This window comes from Crocuta crocuta, unplaced genomic scaffold (assembly GCF_008692635.1).
Source record: "Crocuta crocuta isolate KB4526 unplaced genomic scaffold, BGI_CrCroc_1.0 scaffold97, whole genome shotgun sequence".
NCBI lineage: Eukaryota > Metazoa > Chordata > Mammalia > Carnivora > Hyaenidae > Crocuta > Crocuta crocuta.
The window spans coordinates 2,726,521-2,739,526 of record NW_027531999.1 but is presented as its reverse complement, the minus strand read 5'-3'; the positions used below and the strand labels follow the sequence as shown (position 1 = coordinate 2,739,526).

Sequence of the window (13,006 nt, the reverse complement as noted above, 5' to 3'; positions counted from 1 at the left end):
TTACTCCCACACACTCTCTTTCCACCTTCACAATTGGGTGTGTGGTATGGAGCAGAAAGAGCACACACCTAATCAAAAGACGGGAGCCAGAGTCAACTCTATGAACTAAACTTCCTCCAGACCTGTGGAGATCTCGGTAAGCGCTCTGCCACAGGGCGTGGAATGGTGCATGGTGAAGGAAAGGGGCTCATGCCAGTCTTATGTAGAGAGCAAGAAGTTGGACACCCCCAGCCAACTGCTGAGTTACACTAGTGTGACCAGCCTCTTACTGTTATAGGGAGTTACCCTCAATGCCAGTCGATGCAGGTAATTACCAACCATCCTTGCACCTTGTTGCCTTGAAAACACAGATTCAGATTCTTCTTCTCCAAGAGAACTTCTCCCCTCCTTTACTTTTGGACCAACCTCCCACCTTGGAATCAGCCAAATGATTGTCAATACCTCATATTGCAAAAATTGTTTTTGGTGAGGATGAATGGTAGTCTGTACAGCTACACTTCAGGCTGGCCTTATGCAAATAATGAAGGAGCCTGATTTCCATTTTGGTCCCTTCAACCTCCATTTTGATAGCAAGCTCCCTATCTTTGGAATCACACCTCTCCATTCTCCAAAAGGATTGATACATGCCTAGCACAGGGCCAGGCACACAGTGAGTGACTTTGATTAACTGAATTGAATTAAATGATAAAATCACAAAGCAGCACAAATGACTACATGAGGCAATTAAGGAAAATGCTACAGAAATATTTATATTATTGTTGTCATTACTGTCATCATTATAAAATAAATTAAACTACTCTGGAAACAGGGAAGGTTGTATCTCTTTATTTACCTCTTGACCATCTTTGCTTACTCGTACCCAAATCGCTATTGCCAGGATCAAGATGCCACAGAGCTGTAGAAAGAAAAAAAAAATGTTAGCAGACTACCAAGGCAAACTGGAACTCTGATTGAACACATCCCCAGCCTTCCGGTTAAAATGGTTTATCTCTAATTACATATTACCACCTAAAAGAAAATCCGGCATATTCACATGCAGGTAATTGCTAAAACGTTCTGCTGTAATTGGTAAGTTTGATAAGAATAATTCTGTTTCTTGTCCATGATCCATTCATGGGTCTACAGACCAGAAGTCATCACCATCACAGGCGAGGGGAAAAATGATTTTTCATGTTTCAATTCAAACTCTGTTTTTGGTAGATTGTAATATATGAACGATAAGTCACAATAGCTCAAAGGCAAAATAGCCTTACTGGAGCCCTGGGTTTGTCTCTGAGAAGTTGTCTTGGACCAAAAAGGAAGAAGATAACCAATTATCAAACATTCCTTCAAGATTCCAGAAGCAATAAATCGGGATAGATGGGGAACCATAGTACCTCTGACAAAGTCTGCAGGTAAGCAACAGGGTTTACAACACTTTTTGTACCCAAATAAACTCTTTTAAAAATAAGCGTTTTTTGCGTTGTAAAGCTTACCCAGAGAGGAAGAACAATGAGCGACAGTACTTAAACTCTTAAATGCATTTAATGACTTTACCAGATTATTTAATTTGGACCAAAGCCAACACATAAAATGTGAAACACATTTTGCTTTTGGGTAAAGAAAACCCTTGTCTTTCAAAGTTTGGTTTGTTTTTTTTTGTTTTGTTTTTTTTTTTTTTGGTTTCAGATATATATGTTGCAGCCTCAAAAAAAAAAAAATCAAAGATCTATTATTAAATAGAGATGTTGAGAACAAGCTTGGTAACAGCGGACACAGCAGGCCTTGCAAGATTTTCTTGACTACTCCGGCCGTGTGGTGCTCTGACAGAAATGCCTGACTCCTCTGAAGCCCGGTGACCTTGTAGTATCACTGCTTTTGTGCCCGGTTGAGCCATATGCCTCGAATGTTAAAACAGCAGTTTCACTTTTGAAAAACAATGTTCTTAATGCTTATTCGCTTTTGAAGGACAGAGAAACCGCACGAGCAGGAGGAGGGGCAGAGAGAGAAGGAGACACAGAATCTGAAGCAGGCTCCCAGCTGTCAGATGTGGGGCTTGAACTCTCAAGCTGTAGAGATCATGACCTGAGCTGAAGTCAGCCACCTAACCAAGTGAGCCACCCAGGCGCCCCCAGCAGTTTCACTTTTAACGGCTTCTCATGAAGTCTGCCGTGGAAATAGAATCAAAGGCTCTGTTTGGGAATAGGGCATACCGTGAGCAGCTGAATAAGCACAGAATATCTGTGTTCCCTAAGAGATCTCGAAAAACATCATCTGGGTTCAAACACTCCCTTTCAGGTCAAGAAGCTGGAATCCTGCAAGATAACAGTCGCATCCTGAAAACCCAGCACCGCTCCCCATCCAATCCTGCCCTACCACATGCTTCAACTCTTACAAAATAATGACTGTGGTGGAAAACCAAAGCTCTTTCTCAAATCACCGAATAACCTATACAATTTAATGGTCTTGTAGGCACACCCTTGCACAGGCTATAAAATACAAACCGTTGAAAAGACAGCCTTAGAGCCTGAAAACCCTCATTTTTTCTCCCCCTTTCCAAATCCTAATTTCCCTTGCAGATGCAGATAAATGATCATTTCAGCAGTTCTGCATTAATAAGTAAGTCTATAAAAATTTATGTTGATTGATAATGAGACCCTCAGAGGTTTTCAGTAATTTAAAGCAGTTGGATTTTTGTTATTCAATTTGTTCATTGATATTTTCTTTCTTTTCTTCTCAAGTAGATTTACATTAATTGCCTTAATAGTTGCTCTGGCTTTTAGCTTAACTGAAAATAGTATTAATTTTCCATGTAAGTATTCTGATTATTATCCTTGTGTGATATTTATTTATGAGACTATCAATGAGAAAATTGTAGGAGCTCCTAGTGACTAAGACTGTGGTTTTTTAAACTCTTAACTTTTTTGCTTGTTTCTGTGTGACTTTTTAGTTTACTCTTTCAATGCTTTTAGATATCAAATTACTGAGAAATCTTACAAAATCAACTCTATTTTCTCCTCAGATGATAACTTTTAATCTTTTTCCATCACCAAAAGTCATCCGTAACATTCACTTTAAAAGAAGGTGTATCAAAACGAGACACTAATTAGCACATCTGTTGAAATGGCCAAAATCTGAAATGCTGGTAAAAATGTGGAGCGACAGGAACTGTCACATGCAATGCTGGTGGAAATGCAAAAAGTTAACAACCACCCTTGAAGACGGCTGGGCAGTCTCTTACCAAACCAAACACACTTACTCTATGATCCAGCAAGCATGCTCCTTGGTATTTATCCACACAAAAACCTGCACAAGGATGTTTAGAGCAGCTTTTTCCCATTGCTACTACTTGGAAGCAGCCAAGATGTTTTCCAGTAGGGGAACAAGTGAATAAATAATCTGTGGTACCTCCAGACAAGGAAGCATAGTCTGAATAGACTAAAAAACTAGAAGCTATCATACCATGAAAAGACATGGAAGAAGCTTACATGCATATTACTAAATAAAAGAAACCAATCTGAAAAGGCTACATACTGCATGATTTGGACTTTGTGACTATCTGAAAAAGGCACAACTATAGAGACAGTTAAAAGATTGGGATTTGCTGGGGGTGGGGTGCAGAATGCAGAGGTAGAGCACAGATTATTTTTAAGGCAATAAAAATACTCTATAAAATATTATAATTATGGATACATACCAATGTCATTATACATTTATCCAAACCCGTAGAGTGTATAAAACCAAGAGAGAACCCTAGTGAAAACTATGATCTTTGGGCGGTTATGATGTGTCCGTGGCCGTTCATCAATTCTAACACATGCGCTGCTCTGGTGAGTGATATTGATAACAGGGTTGGCTGTGCATGTGTGAGGGTAGGGTATATGGGAAATTATTGTACCTTCCTCTCCATCTGGCTGTAACCTAAAACTGCTCTAAAAAATTAAGGATTTTTTAATGTTTGTTTTTATTTTTTTAAGAGAAAGGGCACAAGCAGGATAGAGGCGAAGAAAGAAGGAGACACAGAATCTGAAGCAGGCTCCTTGCTTGGAGCGGTCAGTACAGGGCCCAACTCAGGGCTCAAACTCATGAACTGAACGGTCAGATCATGACCTGAGCTGAAGTTGGACGGTTAACCAACTGAGCCACCCAGGCGCCCCCCCAAATTAAGTATTTTTAAAAAGAAAAAGAAAGAACATTCAATTATTTCAGAAGTCAAGAACAGTTCGCCCAATTTCAATCTTTACAATTAGATAAATTTTCTTAAAAGGCTTAAAGTCGGACAAACTATCATTTCCATCCCTAGCTATCTTTTCTTCAAACTTCCTCTTAAAAACGAAAGAAACGAATATTTAGAACATGCCATTCTCATCTTACTGAAAAAATTTATGTGTAAAAATTAGTCTTCATAATATAAAAGTATTAAATTTTATAATGACCGCCTTTAAAAGTAAATTGATTTTCTATCAAGAATAATCATTCAAGGGGCGCCTGGGTAGCTCAGGTCATGATCTCACAGTTTGTGACTTTGAGCCCTGTGTCCAGCTCTATACTGTCGGTGCGGAAGCTGTTTGGGATTCTCTCTCTCCCTCTCTCCCTGCTCCTCCCCCACTCGCTCTCCTCTCAAAAAATAAATAAACTTTAAAAAAACAAAGNACTTTGGGCATAAGCACTGAGTGTTATGTGGAAACTAATTTGACAATAAACTATTTGTAAAAAAAACAAAAAAAAAGAATAATCATTCTAAAGTCATGATTGACTTTAACGTATTTTATCCTAATTGTCACAGCACTGGCTCCCACAATGGTTGGTTCTTTGAGCCTTTTTCCAGTCTGGCTTTGGGTGTTTGTCCCCAGCCTTCTTATGCTGTTTAAATAATTGAGGGTATAAATTAAGAAATAAGTATCTAGCTCTGTCCTACTTTCTGTTGATCATGTTGTAAAGGAAATGAGATGATATTTTGGGCCTCCGAGCCAGCTGACCGTGGACGCAGCTGAACAGGCCTACTTCTCTCCAGAGCCCACCTTCTGGCTTCTTTTTGAAGGAAGATCATTGTGGTTGCCACTGAGCTCTCATAAAACCTCTTTCTTTTTATGGAATTAGGATGCATTTTGTCTGAGCCAGCATTCTAAAGAATTAGGTAATAATTCTGATGTTTGCTTATGAGCATGCTATGGACTGAATTATATCCCCCCCAAATTTACATATTAAAGCCCTACCCTGCCGTTTGACTGTATTTTGAGGTAGGGCTTTTAGGAGGTTAATTGATGTTTAATGGGGTCCTAATCTGAGATGGCAGGTGACCTCACAACAAGAGGAAGAGATCTCTTTGTCTCTATCTCTGTGTCTCTCGCTTTCTCTCGGCACAGATGCATGGAGGGAAAACCATGCGAGGACACAGCAAGAAGGCAATCCTCTGAAAGCCAGGAAGAGAGCTCTCACCAGAAATCAAACTGGCTGGCACCTTGATCTTGGACGTCTAGCTCCCAGAACTGCGAGAAAATAAATTTCTGTTGTTTAACCCACCAAGTCCGTGGTATTTTGTTATGGCAACCCAAGCAGACTGAGACAGGGAAGAAACTGAAAACTACAGAATGCCAAGAGGAAAAATGGAAGCACCATCCAGGGCAAAGGTAAATGGCACAGAAAAAGCTGATTTGTCCTCTTCTCTGATACTGTGTCCGCCAACCATCCCTACTCCCTCCCTCTCAATTCTATCTTTTTTTAAAGTTTATTTATTTATTTTGAGGATGGGGAGGGCAGAGAGAGAAAAAATCCCAAGCAGCTAACAGCACAGAGCCTAATGCAGGGCTTGATCTCACCAGCCGTGAGATCATGACCTGAGCCAAAATTAAGAGGCACACTCTCAGCCAACTCAGCCACCCAGGCACCCCTCAATTCTATCTTTTGATTTTATCACACTGTATGTGAAGAGTGTTGAACGTGGAAGGAAGTGCATAGCACCATGCTAGGAGGAAGTGTGGATTGTGAGCTATATCCTTATTGGTCCAGAAAGGCCACTTTTTAGATAAGCATAGGGGAAAGCTTCCTAAAACTTTAGGAAAGAATAAGAACATATCCAGAGGCGCCTGGGTGGCTCAGTCCGTTCAGTGTCTGACCTAGGCTCAGGTCATGATCTTGCGATTTGTGAGTTCGAGCCCCGCTTTGGGCTCTGTGCTGACACCTCTGAGCCCTGGAGCCTGCTTCAGATTCTGTGTCTCCCTCTCTCCCTGCCCCTCCCACACTCAAACACTCAAACTCCGTGTCTCTCTCTCTCTTTCTCTCTCTCTCAAAAATAAACATAAAAAGAATTAAGAAGAATAAGAACATATCCAAATGGATAACATGAAAACTACAAGATTTGTTTTTATAGTAACCCGGTAATTTATTGTAATCCGGCAACACTAGACGCCACGAATACAGGTGGTGAGTATCCCAACAGCCCTAACGTTTAGGACAGCACTAACATTTTAGGAAAGTTGTTCATTTTCACCCAAGTTTCTTCTTCTCTTAAACATTTATTGAAAAGCCTAGTTTCATGCATTATGGTAAATAAGGCAGAGTGTGCAACGGTTGCTTATGAGAATTTTTTTATATTAAATTTTTGGTTTCCCATATATTGTGTCCTCTTCTTCAGGAATACAAGTTGTGCTGGTTTTCCATTTTCTGTTCTATCATCTTCTTCCACCTCATTTATCTCTTTTTGATTTTCCTCCGGGAGAGCTTCTCAATTTGGGATTCTATATCACTGTCTCCACTTCATGTAGTTTCTGGAGTGGATTTTAATTCTATCATTGCGTATCGGGTTTACATGAAGTATTTCTTTATTGCATCCATTTTCCTTTTCTTCCCATTCTATGCTTTTCCAGTTAAGTTTTTCGTTTCTCATGGCCTCTATCCTCTGCTTCACAGGGAAGTATTATTTTCTGGCATTGCACTGTGGAGACTGATTTGAAGATCCTTCTTCCACGATGCTGGAGTGTTTCAGGGATGTGCACTTGTCCTCTAAGATTTCAGAGGGACGTTCCCTGTCATTTGTTCTGCGGTCCTTTATTTTGGGACTTGGGCTAGATTTTCCTTTATTCATCCTTGAATAAGATGAGACCTCGCCTGCTGTATTACTCATTGAGAGTAGGGTCTGCCCTTTGCCTCACTCTTTAACGAGGTGGGTCATGGTAATTCTCAGACTTCCTGTTGGAAGAGAGGTCGCTGTGCATTCTCTCTGCAGGCAGGGCCTAATGCAGCTCTGATTTACTGACACCGCCTCCTGCCACTCACACACTGCTTTTCTGATGCTCTAACCAGGGGAGTTAATTAAAATCTTCAATTCTTAGCAGGCTCTGCCTTCATGGTCTTTCTATCTTCAGCACCAGATGTCTGATATTTATTGTAACAATGAGTATTAAATGCACAGCCAAGTGTCTCTACAGTCGCCTTCATGGGTATCTTCTAAACCTAGGAAGTAAGCCAAACGCCAAGTACAACCGCTGCAAATTCTAATCTCAAATAGCTCTAAATGTAGGGGAAAGAAATCAACCACGTTTCTTTCTGACATAAATAGGGTCTGAGCAAACGTGCTTCAGGTTATCTTCGCTGCTTGAAAGCGTACAATCGCTAAAATTTACCTAACTTCAAAATAGGTAAAGAGAGATGAATGTTCAGCATTTGATTAGCATCCGAATGTTTCTGAATCATAAAACTGATGCAAATCCAGGGATGTTTTTATCACTTTGTGTCAAAAGTACAACTGCCACGGCAGCAACACCTGCAGACGTGAACAGACATCTGCAGGGCCCCGGGGACAAACGGTCCGCAGACCAGGGCTCTCTACGTTGAAGTCAAAGTAATAGACTATCTGGATTTCACAGTAATAGGCATATATAAAATGTTTTCTATCTTCAACCTTGACACGTGTGCCCACTTAATGACCTGGAGGACAAGGTTCGATTTAGAATTCTCTGACTCCTCAGAGTCTGCAACCAGCAGGGGGTGGCGGGGGGAGGGTCAGCCCCGCCCGGGCCTTCATCCCGCTTATGCCCTGTAGTCTGAGGGTCAGGACAGGAAGGAGTGCAGATTCCTCCGCCCGCAAGCCAGCTCCGTTACCATCTGCTCCTGTTCTGCCAAACAGCTCCCCCTTGATCACTTCAGGAGGAGGGCCTGTGCAGACCCTGGAAACAGGTTTGGAGCCATTTGGGCAGGGAGATTTGGGGTCGCAAAACCCCAAAGTGGAGGCCAGGCTCAGAGTGAAAATAGTTCTCTAGCCCCACACGTCCCTTGCCCCCTGCGGTGAGAAGAAGACCAGAATAGGGCTAAAATTATATATAAGTTTTAAAAGCCAATTACGTATAAAATGTTACCATACCAGATTCTAATACTTAAAATGAAAAAGCAATATAATGGTTGGAATTGAGGAAAATTGCATTAGTTGAACTATTATTGCATGAGAGTCCTTGGTTACAGGCTTTCAGAAAGTATCTAATTTAATCTTCACAATTAACTCTGCGGGATAAAATGATCATCTTCATTTTACTGATACAGAGACTGGGGCACAGAAAAGTCAAGGGACATGTTCCAGGCCAGCGACCAATGTAGAGTGAATTCAGGATTTGAATCTCAAGTCTGCTTACAAAAATATGCTTTCTTTCCCTTCCTCTAATTTGTAATTGAAGAATTTCTGCCCTCATCATAATTCGTCCCATCTTATTTCCTTCTCTGTTTCAAAATCTGACATTGGAATTGATTTATCACTACACAGAGTATTTCTTATTTTTGTCTCATAAAAATGTCTATATGACGTTGGTCGAAATGTCTGTTTCTTGAACATTTCTTTTGCATTATTCTAAGTTCTTTCCTATGCAATTAACTCAATTAATGACTTTCCTAGCAAGTCCATGAAGTAGATGCTACTACTATCGCCAGTTTTAAAGATGGAGAACTCTAAAGCACAGAGAAATTAACTGATTTCCCCTAGGTCACACAGCTAGTGATGAAGGAGCTGAGTGAGGTTCAGTCTGAACTCTCAACCAATGGGTTTCCCTATCTTCTGTCATTGTTATAATTCCACACTGACGCAGTGTCAGGAAACCACTGTTATTTACAAAGTTCACACATTCCAGCCATAGTCAAGTCTTTATCTTGAGAGATTTCAACAACTGACAGAATGTAATATAATTGGGTCTGATTTTTTGTTTGTTTCTTTTTTGAGAGAGAGCACATGAGTGGGGGAGAGAGGCATGGGGGAGAGAGGCATGGGGAGGGGAGAGGGAGAAAGAGAGAGAGAGAGAGAATATAAGCAGGCTCCACACTCAGCATGGAGTCCAACATCGGGCTCGATCCCACGACCCTGAGATCAACCTGAGCTAAATTCAAGAGCCAGAAGCTCAACTGACTGAGCTACCCAGGGACCCCTGGGCCTGATTTTTTAAGGTTCCCCTATCTCAGTTATGTCTGCCTTAACTCTCTTCATTGCTCTCAGCACAGCCAGCCAAGAGAGCCAGGCACCACATAAAATACAATGAGGAATATCAAAATTCTGGTTCCTGGACTCTCTCCAAGTTCTGACTTCCTTATGCTCTCTTCAAACTGCTTCAGGCACTGGCTTCCTGCAGTTCCTGATACATTTGGCTTTTACAACCCAGCTCCTCCTTCTCACCTTACCTCGTTCGGGATTGGTAATGTGACTTCACTGCTTTCCTGCATGCATGGCTGGCCTCTCTACAGCTCGCTGCTTCTGGCAGCGCTTCTGCTGCATCCCTGGGCCAAAGGCCGTGTCCGGTGCTGACCTGGACAACTACCACACCCACGCATCTACCACACTCGTGCATCTACCACACTCTTCAGCCTGATTTATCTGAGAGGAGTGCAAGAAAATGTGGGCAGCTCATCTGTTTGCACACAAGCCTTGGAGAAATAGACTTTGTACTTGGAATGTATCCATTCTCTAAGGCACCTTCAATTCACTGTAACTTGCATCAAATGCTAGCATCAGTGATTAAGAATGATTTCTGCTTCCATGGGCTTCTTCTTTAATTGCTAATTCTGACAAATGGAAATTGCTGCATATTTATGTGGCATATCTCAAGTTCTCTCACAAAAGAAACTGGTATGTTTAGCTTACATGACCATATGCATATCTCAGAGATAGTTCAACATCTGGCCCTACTTTGCAAAGGCTTAGTTTTGTAAGTTACACCAGAAAGAATGCATTTGAAAACATAAAGCTATGGATATCTATAAGAAAACCACATCAGTAGGACCGTTAAAATTTTTGCTTAAGTAAACATTAGGAATGTGACAAATTGCTAATTTCCTGTGAAGAGTCATAAAATTCCAACTGAGAACTCTGGGCTGGGGTATAGAGGAGAGAATCAAAATAGCAGTGATTCCCTAACCTCAGAGACTCCTGCTGTCTAGATTTTGAACAAAAATATTGATGTCACCTGTTGGCTGAGAAGTTATCATTGGTCTTTACCACCATTGTTCTCACTCAAAGACTTCAGTTCAAGGTATGTCATATAAAGATTGTAGGTCATACCAACATGCTGAGGGAAAGAACATGGCCTTTTACCCCAGGAAAATAGAAATATCTAACTGAAATATAATGCATCAGAAAGACTTTGTCTTCATTATCACAAAACAAAGAGATAATAGCAACCATAAAGCAATCAGAGGTCCCCAAGAAAGCAGTGACAATATCTGGGTACAGCATGATACAGATCTCTAATCTTACATGTATGTAATCCTGAACCTATGGCCTGTCCCTTTTCTAATCTGCCTTTTTCATTTCAGTTTAATTTTTTTTTTAATGTTTTTTTTATTTATTTCTAGGAGAGAGAGAGAGACAGCGTGAGCAGGGGAGGGTCAGAGAGAGAGGGAGTCACAGACTGAAACAGGCTCCAGGCTCTGAGCTGGCAGTCAGCATAGAGCCCGACGCGGGGCTCGAACCCACGAACCGCAAGATCATGACCCAAGCGAAAGTCGGATGCTTAACTGACTAAGCCACCCAGGCGCCCCTCATTTCAGTTTAAAATTCAGATCTATTTCAAATTTCTGATTAGCTATTTAATGAAACACTGACCTCTGATGTATTCCTAATAGCCATTGGTATTTTGTATGCTGTTTTTATGCAACAAATATATTTTGATGATTTCATAATTTGAAGATTGCTACCAGCTCAGGTACTTTAGAACATCTTATAAAAATAGGAGCCCTGCATTTATTAGCATATTTGTATTTTGGTTGTTTAAATGGCCCGTGTACATTGGGTACCATAAAAAGACAATGGTCATAGTTTTTTACAAACAAATATGAGGACTTCTTGGAGGAAAATACCGATTCCAGGTCTAGCGCAGGAACTAAGGAAGTAAGCCTGGAACGTCTAGTCATACCAAATGGGGAAGAAGTTATGTTATTGAGATCATGTCAAAAGGTCTCAGGAGTCAACCTGAAGGTGCTCCCCAATGGTCAAAGATAAAATAAATTGCACATCAACAAAGAGAAGAATAGTGATGGAGTTTAAATCTACTATATCATAAGGCTGCTTACAGAAATACTTGCTTATTACTGTTGTATGACCCTGGAAAATTAACTCATCATTTTGTTAAGTGAAGAGTAGGAAGCCTTTATGCTGCTTCCCCCCACCCAGGCTTTTTTTTTTTTTTTAAATAAAAACTGGATACTACTAGTAACTAATCAGTAAATGATTTCTGATTTCTCTTTATTGAAAATAGTCCAGCTAATAAATGAAGAAAAGGTGAGAGACGTAGAATATCACCAGTTTGGAACTCCTAATAGACTGATTCTTGGGTTCTTCCGCATCAGTGGCAACTAGCATCACAAAATGTGACATGGTCAGAGAGCCCGTGCCTCCCGAGCAAAGAACAAAATGTCACTTAGAAAGTAGTTGCGCTCCTCCCCAGATAGCAACCTGAATCTTTTCAAAGTGACAAAGGCAATCACTAGACTGGAAATAATACAGAGGACAGGGGAACCTGATAAAATATACCATGAGTATGTAAATAGCAAACTCCAGACCCTCCAGACCACGGGCAATGTGACAAGACGAACAACCACACCAATACATACAATTTCAAGGTGGAAAGAAAAGAGAGGAAGACGGAAGGAGAACCGAAAGATGAAAGTGGACATAAAGGATATATCGACCAATCGCAATGTCTGAACCTTATTTAGATTCTGATTCAAAGAAGAATATGTATGAAGCACTTAAAAATCTAAACCCTAGGTGGATATTTGATGATCGATTAAGAAATTCCTATTAAATTTTTATCATTGTGGTTGTATTTTTTAAAGAACTATTTCTCTTTTAGAGATATATCTTAAAATATTTATAGGTGAAATAGCTAGGATTCGCTCAATTTACATAGGGTGGAGGAAGTGGGTGAGAGCAAAGAGAAGGACTGCCTTGAGGGCCTGGCTTTTGGGGTTGGGTGATGGATTGATTATCCTTTTCTAGTCTGTGAATAGCTCAAAATTCTCCATAACAAAAAGCTACAAACAAAGCCAATCAAAGTACGGAAGCATTCCTTTTTTTTTTTATTCTACTCTCAAGGTTTGACCAATTTTAAATATTTCAAGGGAAAAAATTATGCCCTACTAACTTTAAAAAACTGGTATATGTTCATGACCTACATTTAATATTCTCAAAAGCAGACCATTTTTCTAGGGGAAAGAGGAAGTAAAAGGACAAATCTTTATATTTTATTTATTCATATTCTCATTTACTTACTTCACCAATATTTCATCTGTACTCATTAGGGCAACTGACATTGAATGAAAGTAATTGTGGACAATAAGACTTATTCCTGTAGTTGAGTTTAATTAGGTACATCATTATTTTAATTGTACAGAAATTTACCAACAGAGATACCAGCTGCCTATTTACTAAATGTAACCATGTAAAAAACAAAACCAGAATTCTCTCCTGGTTATACTGCATAAGCCATTTTTAAATTCAGTATACAAAATGACTTTTTGATTTAAGGACTTTGGGATATTTTCAAAGATTTACTTC

At 40.2% G+C, this 13,006-nt stretch overlaps 1 protein-coding gene across 7 annotated transcripts in view; it reads right to left on the bottom strand.

The window, feature by feature from the left end:
* Positions 1-13,006, bottom strand: part of TSPAN8 (tetraspanin 8) — a 208,448-nt gene that overhangs the window by 18,044 nt on the left and 177,398 nt on the right. For all 7 annotated transcript variants that reach the window (XM_077775210.1, XM_077775212.1, XM_077775213.1 and 4 more), the window contains one exon: positions 833-895. In XM_077775210.1, the coding sequence (XP_077631336.1) occupies positions 833-895 (63 nt within the window). The remainder of the gene's footprint in view (positions 1-832; positions 896-13,006) is intronic.